General features: G+C 29.0%; 2 protein-coding genes and 1 long non-coding RNA gene across 12 annotated transcripts; 2 read left to right on the plus strand and 1 right to left on the minus strand.

Annotated features, from left to right (window-relative positions):
* On the plus strand, nt 1–7,015 carry LOC124430397. Its single transcript, XM_046976904.1, has 4 exons — nt 1–221; nt 592–919; nt 3,077–3,255; nt 4,673–7,015. Exons 2-4 carry the CDS (start codon nt 824–826, stop codon nt 4,803–4,805), a joined length of 408 nt encoding a protein of 135 aa, XP_046832860.1. The 5' UTR covers nt 1–221; nt 592–823; the 3' UTR covers nt 4,806–7,015.
* Nucleotides 4,811–27,907, minus strand: LOC124430394 (paired amphipathic helix protein Sin3a). Of its 10 annotated transcripts, none has more exons than XM_046976895.1 (18): nt 27,505–27,904; nt 22,961–23,247; nt 22,669–22,845; nt 22,455–22,607; nt 22,041–22,372; nt 21,720–21,912; nt 21,301–21,591; nt 20,786–21,196; nt 20,221–20,672; nt 19,660–20,134; nt 19,280–19,526; nt 18,708–19,076; nt 18,448–18,617; nt 18,075–18,269; nt 17,245–17,523; nt 11,519–11,670; nt 11,203–11,413; nt 4,811–11,068 (listed from the first exon to the last, which is right to left on the minus strand). In XM_046976895.1, the coding sequence occupies exons 2-18, from the start codon at nt 23,225–23,227 to the stop codon at nt 10,817–10,819; spliced, it is 4,626 nt and encodes a 1,541-aa protein (XP_046832851.1). In that variant the 5' UTR covers nt 23,228–23,247; nt 27,505–27,904; the 3' UTR covers nt 4,811–10,816. The 10 variants fall into 10 exon arrangements, 9 of the variants coding, with proteins under 9 accessions (XP_046832851.1, XP_046832849.1, XP_046832853.1 ...); XM_046976893.1 differs by having other exon boundaries at nt 20,786–21,181; nt 21,720–21,957; nt 27,505–27,903; XM_046976897.1 differs by having other exon boundaries at nt 17,314–17,523; nt 21,720–21,957; nt 27,505–27,903.
* LOC124430398 lies at nt 26,469–27,160 on the plus strand. Its single transcript, XR_006943755.1, has 2 exons — nt 26,469–26,595; nt 26,753–27,160. It is a non-coding gene; the product is annotated as an uncharacterized LOC124430398 (long non-coding RNA).

The following is a 27,907-nucleotide window of genomic DNA, read 5'->3' on the forward strand; positions in this document are numbered from 1 at the left end:
ACGAGAGAACAGTCTATGTATAAATTTCGAACAGAGTCGTGAGTTTATAGAAAGAGAAAAAGAGAAAGAGATAAGAACAGAGAGACAGAGATAGAAAGAAAGAGAGAGAGAGAGAGAGAAAACAGCGTACGTAATACGAAATTCAACACGCGATACAAGTTCATAGAAATTCATTTCTGGGGAAGTTTTTGGGGAGTTTTCTGCGCTACAGAAGAGAAAGAGTGAGAGAGAGAGAGAGAGAGAGAGAGAGAGAGAGAGAGAAAGAGAAGGAGAGATAAAAAGATAGAAAAAGAGAGAGAAAGATTATATCAACAGAGCTCACTTTGGATTCATTCAATCAATATTTATATATTGATATATATCTCTATATCCATATCCCTTTTTTTGTGTGTTTGTTTCTTTTCCTTTCTATTCTATTTAAAGATTTGGTTTTGTCTAAAAACAAAAAATTCGAAGATCTCTATCTTATATATCATTTCTTTTCTTATTTCCTTCACTCCTATCTATACCTATACTTTGAACTCCAAATTATTATTAAAGTTTTATTTCCCTTATACAATATCCTTTGATTATACTTTACATGTACAAAAGAAGAGATCGTCGATAAAACGTGCTTAAGGATCGCGTTTTCCCGCCAACGAACAAACGGTTCCCTTGTTTCGACGGGGAACAAGACTGGACATTGAAAGAAGAGAGAGAGAGAAAGAGAAAGAGAGATTTGTGGTTGTCTAATTGAGGATCGCGAAGTTACAAGGATTAAAAGTTTTGAAATTTAAAAGGATTTGTTTAAAATTGTTTTGTATTCGAAGAGGAGTAAAAAAAAATGGAACGCAAAGTCGTTATTGTCATCGTTACGCTCATCACCACAATCATGTGGTACTCTACGGAAAGTGACAGCGCTGTGGTTAGATCCTCCCAAGTAAGTACGATTTTTTTCTTTTCCCTTAATTTAGAAATTTTTTCAAATTTGTTTTGTTTATTTATTTTTCTCATTTCGCTTTTTCGTTTTCTTTTCCATTTTTATTTTTTATTCATTCATTCATTTATTATATCTTTTTCTTTTTTTAATCAGTCGTTAGTATGATCAAAATTTTCGATTTAAAATTATGATCATTTTTTTTTTTTTTACACGAATTCCAATACTTCTCAAATGTATTTTATTCATATTTGAATTAAATGTATTGTAATATATTCGTTGTACATAAAGACATTTAAAGATATTTCGTTAATACGATCAAGTTTTTCGGTTTAGAATTAGAATCACTTTTTTGCACGTATTCGAATCTTTTTCTCAACTGTATTTTATTTATACTTGGATAAGAATTTTGTTGATACGATCAAGATCTTCGGTTTTGGAATTAGAATCACTTTTTTACGCAAATTCGAGTTTGTCTCAATTGAATTTTATTCATCCTTGTTTTGAATATACTCTTTTTCTCTTTCTCTCTCTCTCTCTCTCTCTTCCTCTCTCTCTCTCTCTTTCTCTCATTGTATATATGTATGTATGTTGTATATAAGAATTTATATAGCCGATTTATACAGGCATTTCGTTGGTACTATCAAAATTTTCAGTTTAGAATTAAAATTACTTTTTTCATGCGAATTCGAATTTTTATTTCATCTTCATTTTATTAATATTTTGCTCAAGTATAGAATATTTGTATTGTATATAGAAATGTATATACTTCCATCTATATAAGAGCATAATGTTTTATTATTAAATTTATATATATTACGCTATTTTTTGCATATACGTATGTTAATTTGTAGAAGAACATATATATTTGATTTATTTATTATATATATATATATTTCATATTATTAACAGAGGAGTATATACAGATAACAAATTTAAAATAATGCATATAATCTATATAATAAATATTTATACCTGTTTTTAAAATCCATATAAAATATAAAATTGTCGATCGAATGATTTTCGTGATATATCGTAATTTTATGAAAGAACATTCACTTCATTTCTGTTTATATACACATAATTCTAATGAATATATTTGTTTAAGGAATTAAACAAAAATGTTATTACTTATTTTTTATCACAAACTTTGCGCATATATCTCTCCATATAAGTTTCTATGAATTAAAATTTCGTAAAATGTTTGATAAAAAAGAATCTAAATAAATTCTAATATATATTAAAATTTGTTTATACATATATATATGATACACATATATGGATGCATCCATACTGTAAATACATAGATACATACATATATATACTTGTACACACATCACATACATATATGTACATATGGATATATAAAACGCCTTCGGAGGCAAGCATACGCATCTCTTTTTCAAGATTCGAGGTCGATGGCATTGACCCCGAACTGCGTCGTTAGGTTTTGACGCAATAAACGCCGAAAGATAATCGGACGGTATGAACGCGATTTTGCCAATTCGCTCTTTGATTTATGTACGTATGTATTTCTCTGTGCGGCGCATTATTATGTATATGTATAGATATTAATAAGTAATACATAGAACTTTGTGCGTGTATATACATTTCCTTCTTTTATTCCGGTGATCCGATTTAATATTTTTTCTTTTTATATATACATATATATATATATATATATTTTTTTTTCTTTTATAAATTTTTTATTATCATCTTTTTGTTTATTTTTTATTTTTTTCTTATTAATTACGTTCCACTCGTGCACGCAGTTGTAAAATAGGTCTACACATCATCGTAATATAAATTAATGGGCTTGTTAAATCATCGATTTTAATCCGTTTAACACGCGCTTGATCTAAATTGACTTCTTAAATTCTTTCACTATGTATCTATGTATTTCTACGTCGATTTTTTTTTTGTTTGTTTCTCATCTCTGCGACATCCAAACAAACGATTATATTTGCAATTTGTTATATAGAGATTATTAATTTTTGCTTTCTTTTCCTTTTTTTTTAATATCATCTATGTTGGTACATTAATGCAGAAACGTTTTTTATTTATTTATTTAATTTAATGTTATATATATTTTCCTTTTTTCTTCTTCTTCATTCAATGTTATATATATTTTCCTTTTTTCTTCTTCTTCATTCAATATAGGAATTCTCCGAAGCAATGGAAGAAATGCTACGGAACACGGTAATTAACAAGGTCAGAGATTTACGCTCGACTGATCTTGAAGAACGAAACGGGACACGACATATTTGTCAAGGCAACCCTTGTGGATGGGCGATCTATACTAAGTTCACGCGACGCTTCGAATATTTCATGAGAAACACGTAAGTTAACCTTCTTCTTCTCCTTGTCTTTATCATATTTATTTATTATAGTTTTATATATTGAAAAATTTTCAATAAGTATTTATTACTGTAATATTACATTCGTTTATTATCGCTATATTATTATTAGTTTATTATTAAAGGATGGATGAATGTTTTTAAAAATAAATACATTAAGATTGATAGCATAAATATATCGAATTGGTGAATTGTTGGAAAAAAAATTATTTAGAATCAAAGTTAAAAGAAAAAATTGTTTAATTATTTCATCTTTAATTGAATATGTTAAATCAAAATATAAATAAAATTAATTTCGATTGGGACGATATATGTCTAATGTTAATTAATGATATGATTTGCGGATTTATATGTAAGGATCAAAAGTTCCATTGATCTTAAAAATTAATTATTTTTTTTTCATGGCTTTTTAGGCTAATACTTTGTTTATTGTTTTTTCAAATTGTATAACTACAAGCCTAACTAAAAGTATAAAAAGTCCGTTGAATAAAAAGCATAATTGATTTTTTGAATCATCTTGTACTTTTAGTTCATTCTGTATATATATATATATATATATATATATACAATATATGAAATTGGTTTGTGTGGGTTATTAAGAAAAAAAAGATTGCTAATAGAAGTAAAATTAAAAATTATCAGAGCATTTCGTTTTCAAGTGCACACGCACAATATATATATATATATATATATATATATATATATATATATATATATATATATATATTCATACGTTATAGACATATTATAAATCCGAAATCTGACTTAGTTCCCGACAGTAATAACTTAGATGAAACGATGCCGACAAGGAAACGGTCGACTAATTTAAACAGTACTTAAACTGAACAGGGGCAATGATCCCCAATATTTCGTAGTAGTGGAAGTAGTATATATTCTCTTGAACTCGTTTTGTAGGAATCGTAGTATGATTTTAGTGCCACGTTATTAAACCCATAAAATGTCGAAATCTAAACAGTTTCGATTTTATTTATAGAACGAGCAAGATGGCCAGTGTTCATTATTCTCCTATTTTCATCCTCTAATATAATAACAAATACTGTAGAAATTTTATAATAAAATCTATTAGATAGATCGGCTATACAAGATTTCTAATTAATTTCTATTACGATAGCGTTTTTAGAAAAATTTAGGAATTACTTTTTTATAGACTTGATTCAAAGAAAAAAAGATTTCTATGCTCTATTTGCATGTTCATTAGATTTAAAATTTATTTTTAGAAAATCGTTAATATATATATATATATATTTAGGTATATCAATTATTATAGAGAATAATTCTTTAATTTTGTTTCGTTTTTTCTTAATTAAAATATAATTGATAATATTAAGAGAGTATTGAAGTCAAATATCGATCTATTTTTCTCATTTGTTTTTCTTAGATGCGAGTGCCCAGATTATTCATACAAGTGCGTACATACGGAAGATGATTTATCCGTAAGTGCATACGTATATCGGTGTCGTCAAAACACGACGTCGAATGATACCGAGGCACCCACAGAAGACACGAATTAGAAGACTTTTATCCTTTTCTTCCTTTTTTTATTTTTGTCCTTTTCTTTTTTTTTTTTTTAAATCAAAGACGTCAATAACACAAAACACATTCAATAAATTTAACGAGTAATATTCCATTATAAAAGAAAGCCTTATCCTTCGAGCTTTTTTTTGTATCAATTTATTTTCACGGGACGATCCAGACGATTTAAATGAGAGAACGTAAAGAAAAGAAAAAAAAAGAAAAAGGTAAAAATATATATATTAGTGACACATTGTCTTCCCTTATTCTCAATAATTTTTCTGCCATTTATCATATTTCAATACAATAATATAATAATTATATATATAAATAAATAAATAGATATATATATATATATATATATATATATATATATATATATATATATATTATTCTTTGGTCAAATATGACCACCTTCTAAAAGTTAAAGTAAAAAAGAATTAATTTTATACTTTTCGCATAATTTATTATTTGAAATATGTATCATTTCGATGCGATATGCAACAGCATCAACAGAAGAAAACATTTCTTTCTAATTCCTAAATTGAATTCAATTGTAAGGTCACTTAAGATCGTCCTTCGTTAGTCGGTTTTCAGCGCATCCGATATATGCGCACCCACATACACACATACACACACGTGTGTATGTATATATATATATATATGTGTGTGTGTGTGTATGTATATAATTAAGTTAACAATTTAGAAATATAGTTTTAAAACAGTTTGCTCGTAATAATTTACAATCGATTAATTCTTTCTAAGTGGTATATATAAAAATAATTATTAAAATATTTTTATTAAAAAGAGAAGAAGAAAGAGAAAAAGAGAGATAGAGAGAGAGAGAGACCAAGTCAAGTAGAACACGTGATTTAGGTACGACGCATTGTTGATTATTACATGCAAATTAATTATATTAGAATAACATATATATATATATATATATATATATATATGCAAAAAATTAATATTTTTTTTATCGATTATATTTATAATCGGAATTAAAATTGTTATTGAAATATTTAATATTCCAGAAAATTAATAATATCAAAATTAAGGAAACATTATATTTAAAAATATAAGCAATATTATGATAACGCGTTACACAAAATCTTATACATGTAGTGTAATAATTACATAAGTTATGAATACCTGTACATACACAAGTAGTACAGTTGTCACAACGTTTTCAACAATGTGTCAACATATCTAATCATACCAACAGAATCAAAAATATCGTATAAGTAACAAGATTAACTTTTTGATGTATTTACAATTTTCTTTTTTCTTTTCATTCTTTTTCTTTTTTTTTGTTTTACAATAAGGTCCCACGCGAATCCTTTCCAAAGTTATTAATAACGTTGTACTTAATGGAAATGGGATCGTGATTGAAAAAATAGCTATAGTAATTTGTGTGGTAGTATTACGAAAAATATTGAATAATTTTTTGTCGTCTCATCTTATCGACTATTCGAGAGAGAGAGAGAGAGAGAGAGAGAGAGAGAGAGAGAGAGAGAGAGAGAAAAGCAAAAACTCTCTGTAAAATAATACGAGCAATTAATGTTTAAGTATATCATAGATTTAAACATTTGAAATAATTAAGAGAGATAAATCTATGTGAAGAAGAAAAAACAAAAAATCATTAGCCTCATATAAATTATATATCAATAAATTATATACCAACAATAAAAGAAAGAAAGAAGGCCAAAACAAAAATGAAGTTAACATCGTTCGAAAATTATGATCTCCGTTATTTCGCGAAATCGATTATATATGTATATATATAACAATTTACACGCAAATTGCTAATAATAATAATAATAAATAATAATTAAGTAAAAATGTTGTTAAAAAAGTGTAAGAGAAAGCAAAACAGAAAAAAAGAAAGAACATCTTTTATGTTTAATTATTACATCGAAATATTCAGAAAAGAAAATGGTAATCATTTTTTGACAGAGGCTCTAATTAAACGTATTCGTAATGCAGTATTTCAAATAACTTTTATGTGTAATATACAAAGATAACAAAACAAACAAAAAATAAGTTAAAAGATAAAAGTACAAAACCAATTGTATTGTACAATTATTATATAATTAATATTATCGACCTCCACCTTTACGAGCCCTACCTCCCTATCTTCCTTCCTCGCCCTTTATTAGCCCCGAATATGATACGATTTTTAATAAAACGAGTAAGTTTATTCATAAAATTGGAGTAACTTTATTCTTTTCCTATTTTCTTTTTCTTCCAATTTCATTATATATTAACTGCATGAATGTTTATATTTTATCGAAAACAATGTTTTTTGAATTCAAGAAATTACCTTCTAAGATCAGAAAAATCATGATTAATGATAATAATAAAAAAAAAAAAATCAGGAATAAAATATACGAAGAGATTTTTTCATATATGGATTATTGTAAAATTGATTTACAAAGTATAATATAAACAGTTATCTAATAGAATGTTATTCACTGATAAATATAACTATTATATTAATTAAATTAAATTACTTACCTTTTCTTTTTTTAAATGTAAATTTTTAAAAACTCGGTACTTTCATCGCTCTACTAAAACAAGTTTTATAAAAACTGAGTTCACAATAGAAGTCATTTTAAATAAAATCACATTAGTGCGGAACTTTCTTTTTTATTGTGTAAATAAGATCAATAAAGCATATGAGTTTTGACTTAGCGAAATCTGGAGAGCCGAACATTGTCATTATTATTGTTATTGTTATTGTTATTGTTATTGTTATTATTATTATTATTATTATTATTATTATTATTGTTATAAAAAAATATTATGTATCACTATTGAAACACTATTAGTAAAGTTTAAGGATTAATAATTCATATAATCAGGTTGTGAACGAAGCACACGATACGATAGAATTTTTAAAATTAATGATTTATTATTAATATTAATAATGATTTGTGCAAAATATATCAACATTAAATTATTATCTTTAGTAAAATTGCCTGTACATTTAATTTTCATACATGGAGTAAATGTATCTTTTTTCTAAATTGGCGATATTTTTTTTTTAATATTATAAAATACATTATATCTAAACTCACAAATAAGTCAAGCATCGGAAGACCTCTCTCTCTCTTTCTCTCTCTCTCTCTCTCCCTCCCTCTCTCTCTCATTGTTTTTCTCTATTCTCCATTCATCCTTTTTCTATTATTTTCGCTTTCAATTTGTAAACATCTTATTCGATTACTTTAATTGTATGATTATTAACAGTGTAATGAGTTTTATATATATATATATATATATATATATATATATATATATATATATATATATATATATATAATACAACCTAGAAGAGTCTCAATGTAAAGAATACATATACAACTGAATATATAACAGTGCATTTCAAGACGATCATATTTTTGTTTGTATTTGTTTCGTTTCTTTTTTAAAAAATTGTTATCGACATACATTGTATCAAAAAGAAAAAATACAGTAATATATGTGTACATACATACATACATACATACATACATACATACATACACACACACACACACACACGCACGCACGCACGCACGCACACATACACACAGAATGAGAATGATTACTAATCAGTAAAGTCATGATGAAAAAGTATATTAATTTTAGTATATTTATTTCTTTTTTCCTTTTGATCATATTTCATGTAACATATCTGTACCTATACATTTATATATATATATATATATATATATATATATATATATATATATATATATATATATATATATATACAGATATATGTATATAAAGAATAAATACTTTGTGTTATCCGTAAAATGCATAAACACATAAAAACTTTAAAACGAATAACAAAACGAAGGGAAGAAAAAAAGAAATAATAATAATAATAATAATAATAATAATAATAATAATAATAAAAATTAAGTTAATGCGAGATATACTTTTTTTTTTTTAGTAAGATAATAAGATTTACACGTAACATATGTTAAAAAAATAACATTTTACGGAAGTATATAAAAACACGATCATACGTTCCTCTTACTCCTCCTCTTCATCTCATACACGACGAACACATTCGCGTACGTGCATTATATTAAATATACGATCGTGGTGGTAAGATTAGAAGAAAAAATGAAATGTAAGCAATCTTTTCTTGTGTTACATGTGATTCGTGTGCAAAAAACTCGAGTTCATTGCTTATATCAATACGGTGTATATCTGATTTTTATTTCTGATGTGTTACATGTATTTCTTTTTTGTTCTTTTTCTTTCCTTTTTTCTCTTATATTTGGTTGTTTGTTTTCATTATACATGAACATTCTTATTAATCTTCATATTTTCTTTTTGTTCTTATACTTCTGAAAGTTCTTATATAATAAGATCAGGTAAATCATAAGGCCCAGAGATCCATGTCTCCTCTTTTTACATATACATACTTTTTATATATACATATGCGAGACGCACACATACACACATACATAATAAGCACATGCATACATACTAAATGATTTTGAATAAGTGTCAACAATTTCAATGATGTATGTGTATTTTCTATAATGATCAAACTCAAAATTAAAATTAATTGAAAAGATTTGTGTGTGGTTTTTTTTTAATTAGTAAACGTTTAATATAACACTAGTGCGAAATCATTTGACTTTGGAATCACTCAGTATATATACATGCGTTAAGTGCAGTATCTTTTTAAAAATCACACACATAAATCTTAAAATATTGCATATGACAAATAAAGCACTCCTTCAACTTCATTCCTCTATTTTATTCGTAAATTTATCGTTGAGAATTAAAGAAGATTCATTCTCCTGCAACGATGCATTCATTGCACTTTTATGAAACTCTTCTCGCATTCAAATACAATGTAACGTTTTGTGTGAAAATTTATAGAATAGTGCTTGGACGTATTATACAAAAATACAACGGTATTTAATCGCGTCTGAAATATCCCTGCATATACACATATGTACAAATATGTACATACATGGTACAGTTAGCCAAATTAAGATCAATCTGTGTGTCTTAGGAAACAAAATAAATCGATAAGGAAAAGAGAGAAGGAAAATAAGTTGTTGGAAATATTAAAGAGAATATTTATAAGGCATTTAGACATATAAAATATAACGAAGGATATTTACTTATGTTGTTAATACGTTTCTTTATGTGAATTTCAAAGAATTTAATTATTCGTAAATCTTTTTTCTACGAAAAATTTTATGCTTCTATGAAGAACATTATGAAAAACCAAAACATTATATACATACAATGATATATAAAATGAATACAAAATTATTATTTAATTTGATTGATCAAAATTCATTTAAACATAATGTTTTCACAATACATTTAGAAAGAAATGTACGAAAATTGAAATCATTAGAATATTTTAAAGAGTCTTATTAAATTATCTTTTAGAATTTTTTTTATACATAATTTATGAATTAACTTGCCAACTCTTTCATACGTTTCGATATAGAACATACACACCGAGGATTATTTTGTCATTCGAGGTTGCTTTTGTTAATAATAAAATATTATTAGAATATTATTTTGAAATAAATGATATACACGGATGATGACAATGTGTGATATTTCTAATTACATATAACACGTATAGAAAAAAAGAAAAAAAGAAAAAAAAAAGAAGACATAAATCTATCACAAATGTTAAAGCTGGTAAATTATAATACCTGGAATAAAGTCAATAATCAGTTAAATACATCCTTCGTTATAATTTCATACAATAATCGAAGAAAAGTTCCCATAACTGATATTGAATATCGTTTTCATAGTGAAAATTAAAATATTTGGCTGGATACATAAACGCGAGGCCAAAGATATTTCGAGATCCATATACAATACACAGAATTAAATGTATCGATTCACTTAATCATTCGATAATGGAACAGAATGTACATTGATATCAAATTAATATGAATTAATATGAAATGTTGTCTAATTTAGTCGTGTTAAAATAACAGATAATCGCAAAAGAAACGGAAAAATAATGAAATTACACACATGGTTCTGTAAGAACGTCCGACTGTAAACGTTCAACGCGATACCGATTATACTGTCGATATGGTGATCGCGTTTGATCATTGTCCGTAATAACACGTGTTCTATGAGGGATCAAGTTCTCATATCGCCCCATTAACCAATCTTGACACAATCGATGTTGAACATCTGCGACATTTTTAGATGCCCACGATGAAAGCCAATGATGAAATTTCGAATTTAAATGTTTTGTCACTGCTGGATGACACTGTATAAATAAAATTTATATATTCATTAATTTATAGTTAATAAATACATACTATACTATCCGACATATTATTATAATTGTAATCAATGAAACATTAATATCTCTAAATATTTGTTTATATTTTATGTACATACCTCTCTAGCACGACTAAAAGAATTTTGTTTATAAAGGAAAGCCTCTTTACTAGCAACATAAAGCATCTGATAACTATTTGGATTAAAACGACATTGTGTTTCATCAGCGGCAATAATTTCAGATGTGTCACCAGTATCTGTCAACCTTAAGCCTGATGGCCTTTTTAAAAGTGCACTGACACTATCCAATGCTTTATCTTTATTGGATACACTAAAATAAAAGAATAAAAAATATTTAATATATTAAATATTTTTAATTAAAAAATAAATAAAATCTTAATAGAAAAAAAGAGAGGTAATAGAATAATATACTTACTCCGAAGCTTTTTCTGGATGATTAGTATTAGGCATAGATGCCCTCATTAATTTTGCAGCTCTCTTACGCCATTGCCTGACATTACGATACAAAAATACTGGTTTCCGTCCTGCCAAGATTCTGCTTAAAGAATTCCAACTATGTCCATCCATCTACAACAATTATTTTATATTACTATCTTTCAATAAGTAGTAATTAGACAAAAATAAAAATATATTTATAATTTTAGAACTAACAGATAGGCTTTATATTCTCCTATAATATAAAAGGAACACATAATAACTATCAACTTCCTGCAAAAATATATAAAACTTTTAATAATACTCAAAATAGGATTTAAAATAAATTTTCATGAATATGTGTATTGATTTGCTTACTTATTAATGTTTGAAAAATTTAAATAATAGTGAATTCGTACAATTTACTATGTACTATGTATTATAAACAAACATATATAAATATAAATATAAGTTATAACAAATATTTATAAAAGAAAATATTTGCAAGAATATTAATTTGTGAAGGAACCACAAATCTCCCTTTTCTATTTTAATAATTACCCGAATCAAGTTGAATAATTAAGCAGAAAAATAACTCGCATTTCATACATTCAAAAGTGAAATATATAGTTAATATGCTTTTCTATATACTTGTCATTACTTCTTTTCCTTTTTATGTAGATATAAAATTTGTTCTTAGTCAATTACTCTCATATCTAATAATAATGTGTCTATATGCATACTTGTAATAATCTTAATGTTAATATTATATGCATTATTACAAAGTGAAGCAGTTACATAATACTATATTAAATTAGACACACACATGTATTTATTTAGTTTAATTACATGGAATGTAGAATAGTTCTTTAACAAAAATTTAAAGAATATATTCGTATAATGAGTACCAAAAATATACTTGTTTTTACGTGATTTTTATATTTAGAGAAAATATGAATTTAGCAAATTGTTTATAAAAAACAATTTTTGAAATTTATATATTCTATACAACATGTATATTTATATAAGTATTCCCAAACATTCTTTTTGTCAATACCACCATTGATAGAAATATATTATGAACTTTTGTATCTGATTAATGCATTCGATATGATTTAAAAATATTAATATTAAAATCAATATACTATCATAAAAGGAAATAATAATAACTTAAGTAACATGTAACCAATCGTTCACTGATGAAAGATAGACAAATGCATAATAAAAAGTATATGTAGTAGAATTATTAAACTGCTTATACTAAATTAATCAAAACAAAAATGTGAATGCATAAAATAAATTTGTAGTATAGGAATAAGCAGTTGTTTTTTAAGGAAAATTAAACTTTAAATCACATTTAAGAGAAAACATTCCCAAACAGTTAACTGACTGACATATATGTATGCATAGCATTGTATCCTTACAATGCAAAATATAACAAAAAGGAAAACATTAATGTAATTTTGGCATAAATATTGAAAATTTTCCAATTAAGTTTCTTTTTTACTGTTTTAAAATTTAAATATGTTAGAAAAGAGATATATTACTCTCAACACATATAATTCCATCTGCATGAAATAGACAATGAATTAAAGCTGTATATGAAAACATTTTAAATAAAATCAGATGAGAAGAAAAAACATAAGACTTAAAATTCACAATCATATCATATATAAAACATGTATCTATATATGCATAGACAATAAGAAATTTAGGTAATATACTAAAGAATCTTCAGAGTATAGTATAAGCATAAAGCTCATACAAAAAGAGTTCGGAGTATCAACGTAACAAATTTAGTGGTACAAAATGATGTTAGACAATAATGTTTAAAAGCACTGTTCATGTATTTCAATATCTCTCTTCTATACAATATTGTTTCATCTATCATTATATGCATATTCATTTCATATACAGGTTACAGTTATAAAATATATATACATATATATGCCTTATATGTATGTATATATATATTTGCCTTATACGAATTATATATATATATTTTTTTTGTATATAGAATTTAAAATTCACTGCAGTTGTATGAAAACATAGATATGAACTTACAACGATCACATAAACTTTTGTCTGTATACGTTTTACATGAGAATTTCAATGAAATTATATTACAAATGTTACAGTGGTATTATATGCACTGTCTGTGAGAATAATTACATATGCGAAATTATGGATTTGTGCTATTGAATCTACTAAAATATTATTAAATCACTAAGAAAATAGAAAATATTAATGTTTTCATCTTTTAATAACGTTTATGTTAAATTCGTAATTTAACACACACACACACATATATATATATATGTATATATATATATCTCGCTCTTAAAATTTTCTGATGTAATATCATGTAAGAATGAATGTTTACATTTTGTTCACGTAGAGGACAATGCTACTAATATTTTTTTTGACCGTTTACTCCTTTTCCAGATAAAGTTTTTTTTCTATATGGCAGCATAAACAAAAAGTTTCACATCGATTTGTTATTAGATTTTACTATTTTTACCAAGTATATATATAGTCTTGAAGAAAGTCCTAACACAATGTTACACCAATTCTTGATATTTTACTAAATAAATACTGAAATATAACATCTACTCGAAAGTAATTTTAACATATGTACATACTTCAAAGATGAGCGGAAGAGTTCTTACCATAAATTTAAAACCTTTAGATTAAAACCTTTCAGATTAAAAATGCAGGAATGGAGTAAGGTCAAAATCCAAACGAGAGAATAACAAATGATTATCACTGGAATTAATTCATGTTCGAAGTCGAATGAAGAACGATAACTAAATTAACTACATAAGAAAGTGAAGCCTTTGGTAAATCATTAGATAATGATGTGATATGTATGCATTGTGTTGCAGCTTTTTTGTCATAAGTAATATTGTAGATCCAGTAAGCATGTAAGCAACTTTCTGATTGCATGTTACAACACATATGTGATCTGTGCTGTACTAATTACATATTACTATGTACACAGCAAAAAATATCATATACACACCTATTCAACAAAGGCGCAATGATTAAGTTTATACACACTTGGTTCATGCCACACAATTGTATGTTTATTTATTTAAAGCTTATACCCAAATTAGTATATGCATACATACTCATTCCATATACAGACAGCCTTTGATCACCCGATTTCCCTTTCAATAATTTCGTTAAATTTGATTTACATCGCGACTACATCTGATGGAACGAGCATGCGCAAGTTTATTTTATAACTTTTGCCAATATATAAACATGTCACTGATGAAAATTTCATTAAAATGATCTAAGTTTTATTAATTATTTATTTAAATATTATTTTTCTATCACTTTATAACACATTTACGAATTATATCAATTTTCTATGTGAAGAAAATATATTAGCAACGAACCTTTTTTAGTTTTTATTATCGTAATAGTTGATTGTAAAAAAAAATTTAATCTAAAGCAAATGGCATATAAGAACATACACATGCATGGCATAATACAATGTGAAAATGATATATTTGAAACTCAATATTCATGTATCTGTTTCCAAAGGCTTCACTATATATATGACTGATCGTGATAGTGAAAATATGGTTTACAAATTAGAGATGCATTATCAAATGACCTAAGCTGCGTATCAAAAACATATATACAAATTCATGTGATCAAATATTTACATTCTTTAGAGCACAAAGTAGTATTAATATTTTCTAATATTATCTTATATAATATATATGCAGTGTCATAAGAAGAAAATAAAAGAAATTTTAAGAATTGACTGTACCAAATGTTATATGAGACTATATATATATATATATATATATATATATATATATATATATATATATATACACGCACGCACGCACACACACACAAATACGTATGTATATATGTATGTGTCTATATATCACTATATTTTACACTCATTATGGCACTGCTCAGATGATGTTAATTCGTATGCTATGCATACACCCTAATTACGCAAACGCGTTATTTAATTATTGAATACTGCTACTTTAACCCATAGTTAATCAACCTTCTAACCGTATTCATTTCTAAATGAATGTGAAGGGCAATATCAACGATGAGTGACGACCGAACGATGACAGTATACGATGATACATGATACATAATTATATACACGAGACTTTTTCCCTATTCATTTCGTTGAGCCAATTTTGATATTATTTTGGACAATTTCACTAAATGTCATGTGTCAAACATGACAATACATACCATGACTGTACAACAATGTCCACAGGCAATGTTGAAGTCTATCATATAATTTTTTTTCCTTCAAAATAGTAAATTTAACGAATATTCTACCTTCTTTACAGATTAATTATAAGTACTATTATGCAGCTATCACAATTATAATTATGAAGTGATAATAAAGGAAGCTTAAGAAAGCTTATAAATTAATTATAACGTTATATAAATGGTTTTTTCTTTTTCTTTTCTTTTCTTTTTTTTTCTTTTAAATATATTTTACACATGCTGCAACAGACAATGCATGAATATTGCTTTTAAACGTTAAATAAAATTATGGAAATTATTAATTAAAATAATCATATTTTTTTTTTAAATAAAATTTCTTTATGAACAGTAAATAACTCTTTCTATACTATAACATTGTAACAAAAAAAAAAAAGAAAAAAAAAATTAAAATTAAAAAAAACAAAAAACAAAAAAAGAAATATATTAGTATGTACTGCCGACTTTTTAAAAATATTTCAATATGAAAAAAGAACACATTATTTCGTTTTTATGATACTTTCCATTAAAATAAAGTTTACCGTTAATTTTATATCAATCTTATGCTTTTAATATTTAAATAAAAAAGAAAAAAGAGGGGACTTTCTCTATTTCACAGCATTTTACATTGTTTGCAGCACCACATTGCAATCCATGGTAAAAAACCGTATTTATCTAAAAGTCTTTGAGCATTATGAAAATAAATGTATGTATAAGCTTTGCTTTTCTTTGATTTAAAAACTTTTTAGTACGTCATATATGTATACGTATATGAAATACGTATTATATATAGAGATTTCGCGATATCAGACCCTACGATTTATAAAACCCTGGCACTATACAGATAATTTACATAAAATAAGAAAATTCTAAATAACCATCCATAGTATTAATATCTTTATAGTGATGACATAATACAAGTTATGTCAGTTGAAATTTTCTTAAAAGCATTTCCCACTTTGTGGGAAATCAACAGTAACTGCTTCAAGGCAAATTCCCGAGAAGATGTCTAATTATTATTATTATTATTATTATTATTATTATTATTATTATTATTATTATTATTATTATTATTTAATATTATTATTATTATTATTATTATTATTATTATATTTTTATTTTTATTATTAATATTATTATTATTATTATTATTATTATTATTATTATTATTATTATTGTTGTTGTTATTATTGTTGTTATTATTATTATTATTATTATTATTATTATTATTATTATTATTATTATTATTATTACTATTACTCTTGGGTTAGTAATTAACTTTTAATTTGCCTTTTAAACTCTAACATAAAAAGAAAAAGAAAATATTAATTTCTTAAAATAGATTTGTTGTGTTTGGGGCACTGTTTTTAAACTGACCGATAACGGTACAACTCCGATCACAGACATCAAAATACAAGTGAATGTAAACTTCAACGTTGGCAATGATTATGAAAAGGGATGTGGATCCTATACCTTCTTGCTAATGTCAGTGTTCTTGCGCTTTCTGCCCCGAACCCCCCTTGCTGCCTGGTCACTACTCACAGGATGATTGGTCGTTGGCTCATTGTCTACCACAGCAGAAGTGTCTTTCGGGCTAGTTTGACCAGGCGGAGCAGAGAACCTCTCCACATATGTTGACCATTTCTCAGATACCATAACTCCTTCTCTTTCTCTCTCTCTACAACCACTGTCCATTGCTTCATCACCCTCTGTATCCAACAGTTCCATTGTCATTTTACAATCCTTTTTATACTGTAATAGAAAACAACTATTTTATAATAAATATTTTATAAATAGATGATAACAAGATAACATAATTGCTATATAGCTACTTTAGATCAGTAGACGAAAATTCAGATATAATAATAAATTTACACTTTGTATGTAAGTGAAATTGTAAAAATAAATATTATTAACAATTAATTTATAAATGAAATGAAATATTATTGATCATAAAAGTATTCATAATTTTTGCAATGAATTAGCTGTATTGATTAATTTTATTCCTGTAAAAAAATTTTAATTTTAAATAATACCTTGCAATAATATACAAATCATATATACAAAATGACAAAGGGTAATATAGGAAAAATACCTGAAAATATTCATAAGTTTATAATTAATTATATAATTTATATAAAAAAATCTATATATTTATAATTTGCTTAAAAAAAAAAACTTTTTTTTTTTTTTTTTTTTTTTTTTTTTTTTTTAGTATAAACAAATATTGATAAAATTTTAATTTAAATAAAACATACTTTTATAATAGTATAATTCGCATGTATCACAAAATGTCTACTTACTATATATATTTTGAAACAATTTTCATCAGCCATTGCTTTTTCTGCCTTACGTTGATATGAAAGCTCTGCACCAAGCCTCATATAAGCTGTAACACATAATCCACCAGCTCCACTACTTTCTTTTGGCTGACGTTGTTCTCTTTGAAATAGCTCCATACATTGCTGGCATATAGGATCAGACACTAAATGCTGCAACTATAAAAATTACATTATATATTATTTTAACATTAAATATATTGTAGAGATAAAAATGCTGTTACATACAAAAAAAGATCCAAACATTTATTGCATAAATACTGCGCAAGAGATAACAAAAATGTAGGATCACTCATAAAAAAAATAATAAATAGTAGTTTCCTAAGGGTATACATACTTGTCTCACAGCATATGTCACAACTTTGTCCAAAGTAAAGGCAATATATGCATGTATACCAAACATTTCACGCAAGGTATCTTCATACGCTGTACTCTCCATATTTCCATCCAAAACATTTTTCACCATATCCAAAAAGGCAGGATAGTAATCCTCAATTTCTATTTCATCTATGTTAAATAAAAACCACATATGTTTATAATAAATATAATAAAAATAATTAAAAATTTATTTCGAATAGGACAGAATTATTTACTTACTTTTTGGTTTTAACCTGAGAGCCACAGCAGTACTCTCCTTACGTTGCTGTTTGTATCTAGACTCTTCTTCTGCAAGGGCTACCGCTCTCTCATACATCTTAGTTAATCTTTCACAGAGGATGTGATGTAACCTCAAAAAGAGGTACCAATTATTACTGCCCATGAAAAGAGTATATGCCTCTTCAGGATCATTTGACAGGGCATGCATAGGTATTTTGATATCAGGTTCGACTTTAACTGAAGTGGAAGACAGGACTGGGGAAAGTGGGGCCTTACTCCTATTTGCTTGAAGACCGCCATGTGGCGATGTAGACATGGTTACAGATTGAGAATTACTACATGCTGCCACACCCACATCCTCTTTGTCATCTAAAAAAATTAATAGAATATTCAATTTATACAAAAAATATATATAAATATTAAACTATGTTATAAATTAACTATATTATAAATAACATAATGAAGAAATTATGTAATATATATATATATTATACAAGATAGGAAATAAATATATATATATATAAATATTATTTATTCCTTTTTAAAATACATATATTTAAAAGTATATCTACCATCTTCATCTCTCTCATCATCGCTAAGCTCTTGGCGTGGGTGAAAAAAGAGATCTGGTATAAAATGCTTAAGTAAAAGCTTTATACGCTGTTTATCTTCTTTATGAATAGCAGTTTGTCGTTTTACATGATGTATCAATAAATTTGCTGCATCATCTAAGACAGATTTGTCTTTATAAGGTAACACTAAATGTGGACCACTATTTCCTTGATTATCACCGCTTCCATCGTCTACCTGTTCATGTCTCTATAAAAAAAATTGTAATAGCAAATTCAATATCCATAAAATATAAGATAAAATCAAATATATAGAATCAGTAGTAACCTTACATATATTATTTACAAAATAATACAACAAAATAATTATATGATATACTAACCTCATCATATAAAGTTTCAATTTCATTGAATAAACTTTTGGATCTTAAAGCTTTCACATCATTTTGTTTAAAATTAATACCTTGGTGATCTAAAGATTTCAAATAGTACTTCTCATTTTGTTCTCTCCAAATTTTATTAAAACCTTTCTGAGCTTCTCGCCATTCCTCTTCCTTACTCTTCAAGCGTCGTAAAACGACTGGAACTGCAACTACAGGATTTTTTTTAAGACCTTCTATAATATCAGCAGCTTTATCTCCGTATATCCTTTTTAATGCTCGTTGATGTATTGTGGGAGAACAACCTCCAAGACAATCATCGAGTTTAAATTTTTGAAGTTCTTCTTGGCTCATTCTATTCATTTTTTTATGAACACCTTCTAATACTCTAATAGTTGATGCATTAGTTTCTATCACGCCATCTAATTCAAATCGTTCATCTTCACAACGATAAATAAATTCCTCATATTGTGTTTTTCTGTTAAACGATATGGTAGTTTTACATTTTTAGAAACAAAAACAGAAAAATTATATCAAGACAAATACCTCAGATTTTATATTTACCTCGATGTAACAAATGTACTATCCTCTGACCAAGTTGGAAATGATACCCATGTATCATTTAAAACTTCTTTGCACAATTGCGTTCTACCAGTACATTTTGGTTGTACATAAGACTTAGGCAAAGCACAATATGAAGCTCCTAATCGCTTACATGCTGTATAATCAATTTCCATTGCCAAGTCACCCTGAGGTCGTTCTTGGTGACCACGCGCTACATTATTTGGAAGTGCTTCGACTCCTATACTACTTCCTGTATTATTTGCTGACGTATTGGAAGAATCAGATAAATGACCAAGAAAATCTTTAAACCAACGTAAAAGTTCCGGAAAACGACCGAGAAATGGTGTAACTAATTGTAACAATTCTGATTTAGAAACAATTTCCTGGTTAAAAAGTACAAGACACCGAAGAAAGTTTTCATAAACCTCTTGTGACTTCAAAGCCTTACGAACCTAAAATATATTAAATAAATCATAATTCATATATATGCAATTTTTTGTTTATAATAAAACAATATTAATAAAAAATTACATATTAAATAAAAAAAAAAGGAAAAGATACTAACCTTATCAAAAAATGCATAGTCATTCAATGTACCATATTTTCCGGCTTCTGCTATAGTAACATCTCGCATTGATGTTACTTTGTGTTTTTTTAATGGAGGTGGTCCATGTTGAATATGAGAATTGCCACCAGTAACAGAAGTAGAGAATGATGGACTTCTTTTTAGCTGCCCTGTACTGTGACCCAATTTTTGACCAGTGCTGATTTCTCGAACACCTGGCCTATCCCTCTCACGATCACGATCCCTGTGATCTCTGCTATCACGCTCCAATATACAAGTGCCACTTGATTCCCGAAGATCTCGTGAAACATTAGCAGAGTTGTTATAAGTCGCCTTAAGACTCAATGGTTTCTTTATTATTGCTGTATGATCATTTACTGGAGCAGTCTTGTTACTCTGAAACATAGCAGACTAGTCCTGATTAATATTAATAATTAAACAAAATTGCTTGTGTATTATAACAAACAATGATTACGAAAAAGGAAAAATTAATATCGATTTTTATCTATACGTACATTATATAGCATGCATCTTTCGATCACAGGACTCACCAACGAACTCTGCTGATTAGTTGCATCCGGTAAAAATTGACCAAATTCAGCAAGTAAATCTTCTTGGTTTTCAAACAATTTAGCAACCTGACTATAAACCTCAGCTTCTGTTAAATGTTTTACGTTACTAGCAGCGCTACCACCACTTGTACCGCTTATATGTCCTGATTCTTTCAAATTGCGTTGTTCTTTTTGATAAGTATGTAGTATCTCTAGGAACCTTTTGTATTTATCTGGTTGTCCTTGAAAGCGATTCTAAAATTTTAAAAAACATTTTATGTAACATAAATTTTTAATCTTTAATTTTTAATCTACAAATATAATTCATTATTTTTCTATCATTATCATGTATATATTATTATCATATATAAGATAAAACAAACCTTTATTTTATTAACATAGTTAATAGCATGGTTAAATTCCACAGGCTGACTTTGTTGCGTTTGACCACTAGTTGGAATACCATCTTGAGCTTGACTAAGAGCTTGACTTACTGCCTGAGCTTGTGCAGCACTAACATGAGAATTGTTGTAGGCTTGAATAGGTGGCGGTGACGGTGCATGAACCGTTATACTACTATTGGAAATATTATTTGTTAAGGCATGATGTATGCTTCCAGATCTAAAAATATATAATTGTAGAAAAACAAGGTAAAACATTTTCCGTATGAACACATATAAACTTGTAGATGTTATATTTCTTACCCTTGCATTATTTGCAAAACTGGTGGTGCTTTTGCTGGTTGTGTTGGCGGACTTGCTACAGGTGGTGAACCAACATTCACCGTACAATGATGTTGCGATAACGTTGCTGTATGAGTAGCAGTTGGACTAGGCATACTAACTGATACTTGGAATGCATACCCTTGCTCATTTGCTTGTACCTCTATTTTGTAGCCTGGTGGTAGAAAAGTATTGAAACCAACAATGAGTTCAGGGTGTCCCTTAAATAAATGGCTCACTCGTGTAATAACACCTGGGGTATCAATACTCTGAGATTTGAATTCTTTCATGATATCCAAGAAATCATTATAAACCTATAAAGAATAAAACATCAATATTATCTTTCTTTAATATTTACTTATCTAACACATAGAAAACAAAAAATAAAATTCAAACCTGTGGTTGATCACTGAATTTATACTTCACTTGATCCAAATAAGATAATGCATCTTCAACTTTTAATCTTTGAAATTGTTGAGATCCACTCCCACTGCCTAATCCAGGACCTGGAGGTGTAGATGCCAATGGCGCTACATTGCTCGAATGTACCTAGGAACATGTTACATTATAGCAAATGCTTACTGAAGTCTATAATATATATGATACAGACCTTGTGCCTTATTGCTGCCTGCTGTTGTGTGTGAACTTGTGTTTGCGATCCTGTTGTAGGTTGCTGAGAGCCCATATTGTGATTACTTCCACTACTTATTCCACCGTGCAACCCACCACCAGTATTTACATTAGTACCACTACATGTAGAATTAAGCCCTCCTGTAGATCCAGTTCCCTAAAAAAGAAGTATACAATGTTTTCATTTACAAAATCTTACAAATGATAATTAGGTTTATATAAGAATGTTATCAAAATAACAATTTCATATACATTTAGACAATATAACATACTTTAATAGGGGATGGTGTAGCCGTTGGTACAACGATTGCACCGGTATACTGCTGTTGAGCTTGGGCGGTACCAAATTGTATACTTCCCGGCATTTCCTTTGAAGTAACAGATCGAACAGCTTGACCAGGTACAACAACGCCTATTCCGCTACTTGAGTGATACTCTAAACCTCCACCACCGCTTAGACCACTTCCTCCGCTCACCGACGAGGGTTTTAACGTTGCTGCTGGTGACGCTACCTCGTCCAGCCCGCGAACGCGTTTCATTGCAAATCACATAGGGGAGGCTGTAAAAAATGTATTTATAATTTTTTCCAACTATATATGATAATACGTATATCAAATCAAAATGTGCAACTATTCAAGTGTTCCGCGTTTCTCATTTGAATTTTTAATTTTAATATATATATATATTCTTTTTTACATTTATTTTTCATCTAATTCCATCGCACAGAACAACGTTCGTTGAAACTTGTAATCATTTATATTTATCTTGTTATTTAACAATACAAATATTCGATTTTAATATAAAATAAAATGTATGATGTATCATTGCTTAATGAAATTTCATCAAATTTAATTCCATATTAACAAATGCGATATTTTTAAAGTAAAGCAACAAAGATAAGCAATTGGAATGATTTATTACACTGCAATTCAACGACCCAAAAAACTAATTTTTAAAATGTAAATTACAATGCGAATTTCTCTTTTTTCGTGTAATCAAGAAACTTTCATCCTGATAAAAACTCCATTTTTTATTTCGAAATAATTATCGTAATACGAATCGATTCGTAAGCCAATCACTACTCGTCCTTTCGAATTCAATACAATTCGATTGGATTTTCGAAGGCGCGAAATTTAATTAATGAAACTTTAAATTATCAGAATCATTCAATCTACAATTCAAAATTCGATTAAAAATAACAGATAAACATCAGTTTTAATTAAAAAATACTGGTATAAAAGGATATAATGAGATTATATGAAGCATATTGGTATGACTCTTTTATCTTATAAAAATATATAAATGCAGAAAAAAATAATATTTCTAATCAAGAAAATGAAATATCTCGTCCAAACACAGTGAACATATAATTTTAACTCGTATATTACGTTATTTATGAAAAGTATGATAAACCTCAGAAAAATAAAATTATTAACAAAATCAAATACAAATAAATACATATTTTATTTCGACATATATACTAATTATTATCAAATATTAAAAGTATCGATAATAAAACGCGATTTCCGAATAAGATCGTCATAACCTTAAATGCTCACACAGCAGCAGACATAAGAAAGTCATCTCGGTAAGATTGGTGCCACCTCTACCACGACACTACCAACACTACAGAAGAACTTCAATAAGGTATACGATGAAAATAGAATTAATTTAATAGAGAAAATTCGCCATTATAACGACAAAGCGATTAAAAGCAGTTTAAAAACATTGTGCCACGAGAATAAATGTAACGCTTCAAAAAAAAAAAAAAAAAAAAAAGAAAAAAAAAAATGCGACGTATGTAATCTCTCTGTGGGTATAAAAGAGGAATACACAACACGTTTTCCTCATTCTTCACTTTCTATATTCTTTCTATAACTTCCTTTTTTCTCGACTAACTTACGTTATTATAATCCCTTTGATAAGACGAGATCTCACTTTTCACGTTTCGAGGAAAACGGACGTATCACAGACATGAGCTTAAAATCTAACCTCACAAATTCATTGCGTCGTCGTACCGGAATATACATGACGATTTACACATGCACGTACATATCCACGGAAAGCATAGGATTGTTTCACGTAAATATATGTGCGCGCGCAATATGTTACATACGTATGTAGGTAGGATAAATAGATAGATAAATAGGTAGGTAGAGATAGGTATAAACGCACGGGTGCGCGCATATCACATACACGATCGCATATAAATGCGCGCGCTCGCTCGCGCGTCACTATACTTTGCGCCAAAGTGACATTCACTCCGATGGGATTTAGTTATTCAGCCGTATGCTCGCTCTCTGCTAGGCTTGAGCGATGTTTTTCGCTATGTTCACGGCAGCGAGAAAAAAATGATAATGATAATGATAATGATGATGATGATGGTGGTGGTGGTGATGGTGGTGGTAGTGTAGTGGCGGGGGATAGTGATGATGGTGGTGTTGGTAGTATTGTTGATAGTAGTGTGGTGTGGCGGAAAGCGTACAGCCGCGAAATTCGATGCGTTTAATAATGGTGTTACATGTGTGATAAGGTCGAAACTACGGCGAGCTTCGATGGATCGATATCGAGCGTTAAATTATATCACTCAATTCTAGATTAATACCTTTGAAAATCAAACAAAATTATATTTCAATCAAATCAAACAAAATTATAAATCAAAATTATGATTCTCATAAAATAAATTAAATTTTCTATCAAAAACAGTTTGACGTTTTGAATTTGAATTAAATATAATTAACAAACATACTTCGATGTTCGAGAGCATTAAAAAAAAAAAGAAAAAAAAAAAAGTCATCGAGAAATGAACGAACTAACAAAAAAGAAGAGAATATACTGATGCGAAGAAATAAAATGATGGTGGCAAAGAGGATATCGAGGAAGCGCGCCTTACCCACCGATACATCCATTATTCACAACACACATGCACGAGTCGTTCCGTCGTGACGCGGCGAACGAACGAACGAACGAATGGACGGACAGACGGACGGACGGACGGACGAGCGAGCGAATCGAAGAGCCGCCGAACAAGAAACACGGCTACTACTCGTTAATCCCGATCTCGACGTACATACCTTACTCCAAACCCACTAAAAAAGTTAAGAGAGGGGGGGAGAGAAAGAGAGAGAGAGAGAGCAAGCTTCTTTCTGCTTCATTCACGAAGCGAAATAGCGGCGTTTGTGTCGATTGTCTTCTACGCTTCGCAACGACATTCCTCTCCGTATTCTCTCAACTACCCGTATTCTCTCTTACCACTCCATTTTCGTCTCTCTTCTTTCCTTCCTCCTTCGAAGAAAATAATCGTAGCCATAGTATCTAACTCGTAACCTACGACACGCGGCAGCGGCAACAACGGCGACGGCGACGGCGGCGGCGAACACCGATATACAAAGAGAAAGAGAAAGACAGAACTCCACTCTGCCTCTCTGCACCTTCTTCGCCTACGAGTTACGCGAGAAGAACTTACTTATCGCGCGTGACCTCGCGTGGTGGAAATAGAAGAAGACGTTCGTAGAGAAAGAAAGAAAGAGAGAGAGAGAGAGAGAGAGAAGAGAGGGAGAAGCAGGGAGGGGAGAAAGGGAGAAGGAGGGAGCTAGAGAGAGAGAGAGAGAGAGAAAGAAGGGAGAGAAAACTCTAAAACGTCGAGAAAACTATGATCGTTGGAAATTTAAAAATCTTTCCAATACAAAAAGGAGAAAGAAGTAGATACCTACGAATTTTCATTCAGCATGGTCTCTTGCTGTGAATCTCGTGTACATTTCGAAAAAAGGAAAAGAGAAAGAGAAAGAGAGAGAGAAACTAATTTGAATTCGACACAAGAGAGAGAAAAATATAAGCAAACGTTTTCTTTGCGTCGACAAGTAATACTTATATTGCGAATGACGGTTGTTCTTTGATTCAATGAGAGGTACGTACGTTATCCTTTTACTCTCTCTTTTTCTCTCTATACATTCTTTAGCTATTTATCGATACTATCTTCGTTGTCGCCTTTTCTTCAAAACATTTCTCCTATTTCCCTTCCTCTTAATATATAAAATTCCTATTCTCTTCCTCTCTTATGACAGGTATGTATGCTCGCAAATAAAAGAAGTAACATAAACTATAGTAACACAGAGAAATGAAGAAACTCATCATAAAAGAAACGATCGACGAGTAACAGGAGAAGTAACAAGAACAGTGCCGGTAGACAGCCAGCTGTAGAAGACGCGCACAGCCCTGATTTTCGCGAAACACCCAAGGAAGCGCATCAAGCCAAACGGAGAGTCTTGTCAGCGCGTTGCATGCGTTTTCAAACACTTCCCGGTCCACGGTGTTACGCAATATTCCACGTAAATACATAACACATTTTCCCGAATAGCGTACTGACGAGAGATATTGGTTTTGTGTGTCGCCTTCTCTCTCTCTCTCTCTCTCTCTCTCTCTCTCTCTCTCTCTCTCTCTCTCTCTCTCTCTCTCTCTCTCTCTCTCTCTCTCTCTCGTACATAGATACATAGGACATACGTATGCACACACGCTTTCTCTCTCTCTATACCCCTTCCCCCTTCTCTCTTTCATATCCCATTCTCCCTCCTTGTCTCTCCCGCGATACCGGAGGCAACACGCACTACCAACACGTAAAAAGAACCCTTTTCCCAGGCCGCCACCGCACCATCGTCGTCAACGTCGACTTAGACGATATCATCGTTGCCGTTGCCGTTGTCCTCGTCCTCGTAGCTGTCTCGTATCGTATCGTGTCGTCGTTGTCGTTGTCGTTGTCGTTGTCGCAATGTGCGGTAAAAAGCGAAAGTTTTTTTCTCTTTATTTCTATCAAACCAACCGGAGAGAAGCTTTCTTCTTCTTTTTCTTCTTTTTCTTCTTTTTCCTCTTCCTCCTCCTCCTCCTCCACCTCCTCCTCCTTCTCCTCCTCCTCTTTGCTTCTTTTCTGCTGCTTTTTCTTCTTTTTCTTGCTCCTTTTGTACGAAGGACGGGCGTCCGGTCTTCTCTCGCGAAATCGAACCGGAATTTCTGTCTCTACCTCCTACCCTAATGCTTATTTCTCTTTATACTTTCTTAGAACCATCGAAATCGCGTTGTGTGCGTAAACAGACACGAGAGAATGCACATTTTCGCAATTACACGTCGAGCTAACGAAAGAATTACCGCGCTATCCGCCGAAAATAGTAGAAAATGCGAAAAACATACCCGCACTGTACGAAGGTACAAGGCAAACTATTGGATTT

Source organism: Vespa crabro, chromosome 18, assembly GCF_910589235.1.
Source record: "Vespa crabro chromosome 18, iyVesCrab1.2, whole genome shotgun sequence".
Taxonomy (NCBI): domain Eukaryota; kingdom Metazoa; phylum Arthropoda; class Insecta; order Hymenoptera; family Vespidae; genus Vespa; species Vespa crabro.

Coding starts and splice junctions, on each gene's coding strand:
- LOC124430397 (XM_046976904.1), top strand. CDS start 824: ATGGAACGCAAAGTCGTTATTGTCATCGTTACGCTCATCACCACAATC. Junction 920..3,076: donor CTGTGGTTAGATCCTCCCAA/GTAAGTACGATT, acceptor CATTCAATATAG/GAATTCTCCGAAGCAATGGA. Junction 3,256..4,672: donor GAATATTTCATGAGAAACAC/GTAAGTTAACCT, acceptor TGTTTTTCTTAG/ATGCGAGTGCCCAGATTATT.
- LOC124430394 (XM_046976889.1), bottom strand. CDS start 23,227: ATGAAACGCGTTCGCGGGCTGGACGAGGTAGCGTCACCAGCAGCAACG. Junction 22,846..22,960: donor CTACACCATCCCCTATTAAA/GTATGTTATATT, acceptor CTTCTTTTTTAG/GGAACTGGATCTACAGGAGG. Junction 11,671..17,244: donor ACACTGACATTAGCAAGAAG/GTATAGGATCCA, acceptor TAATTGTTGTAG/ATGGATGGACATAGTTGGAA.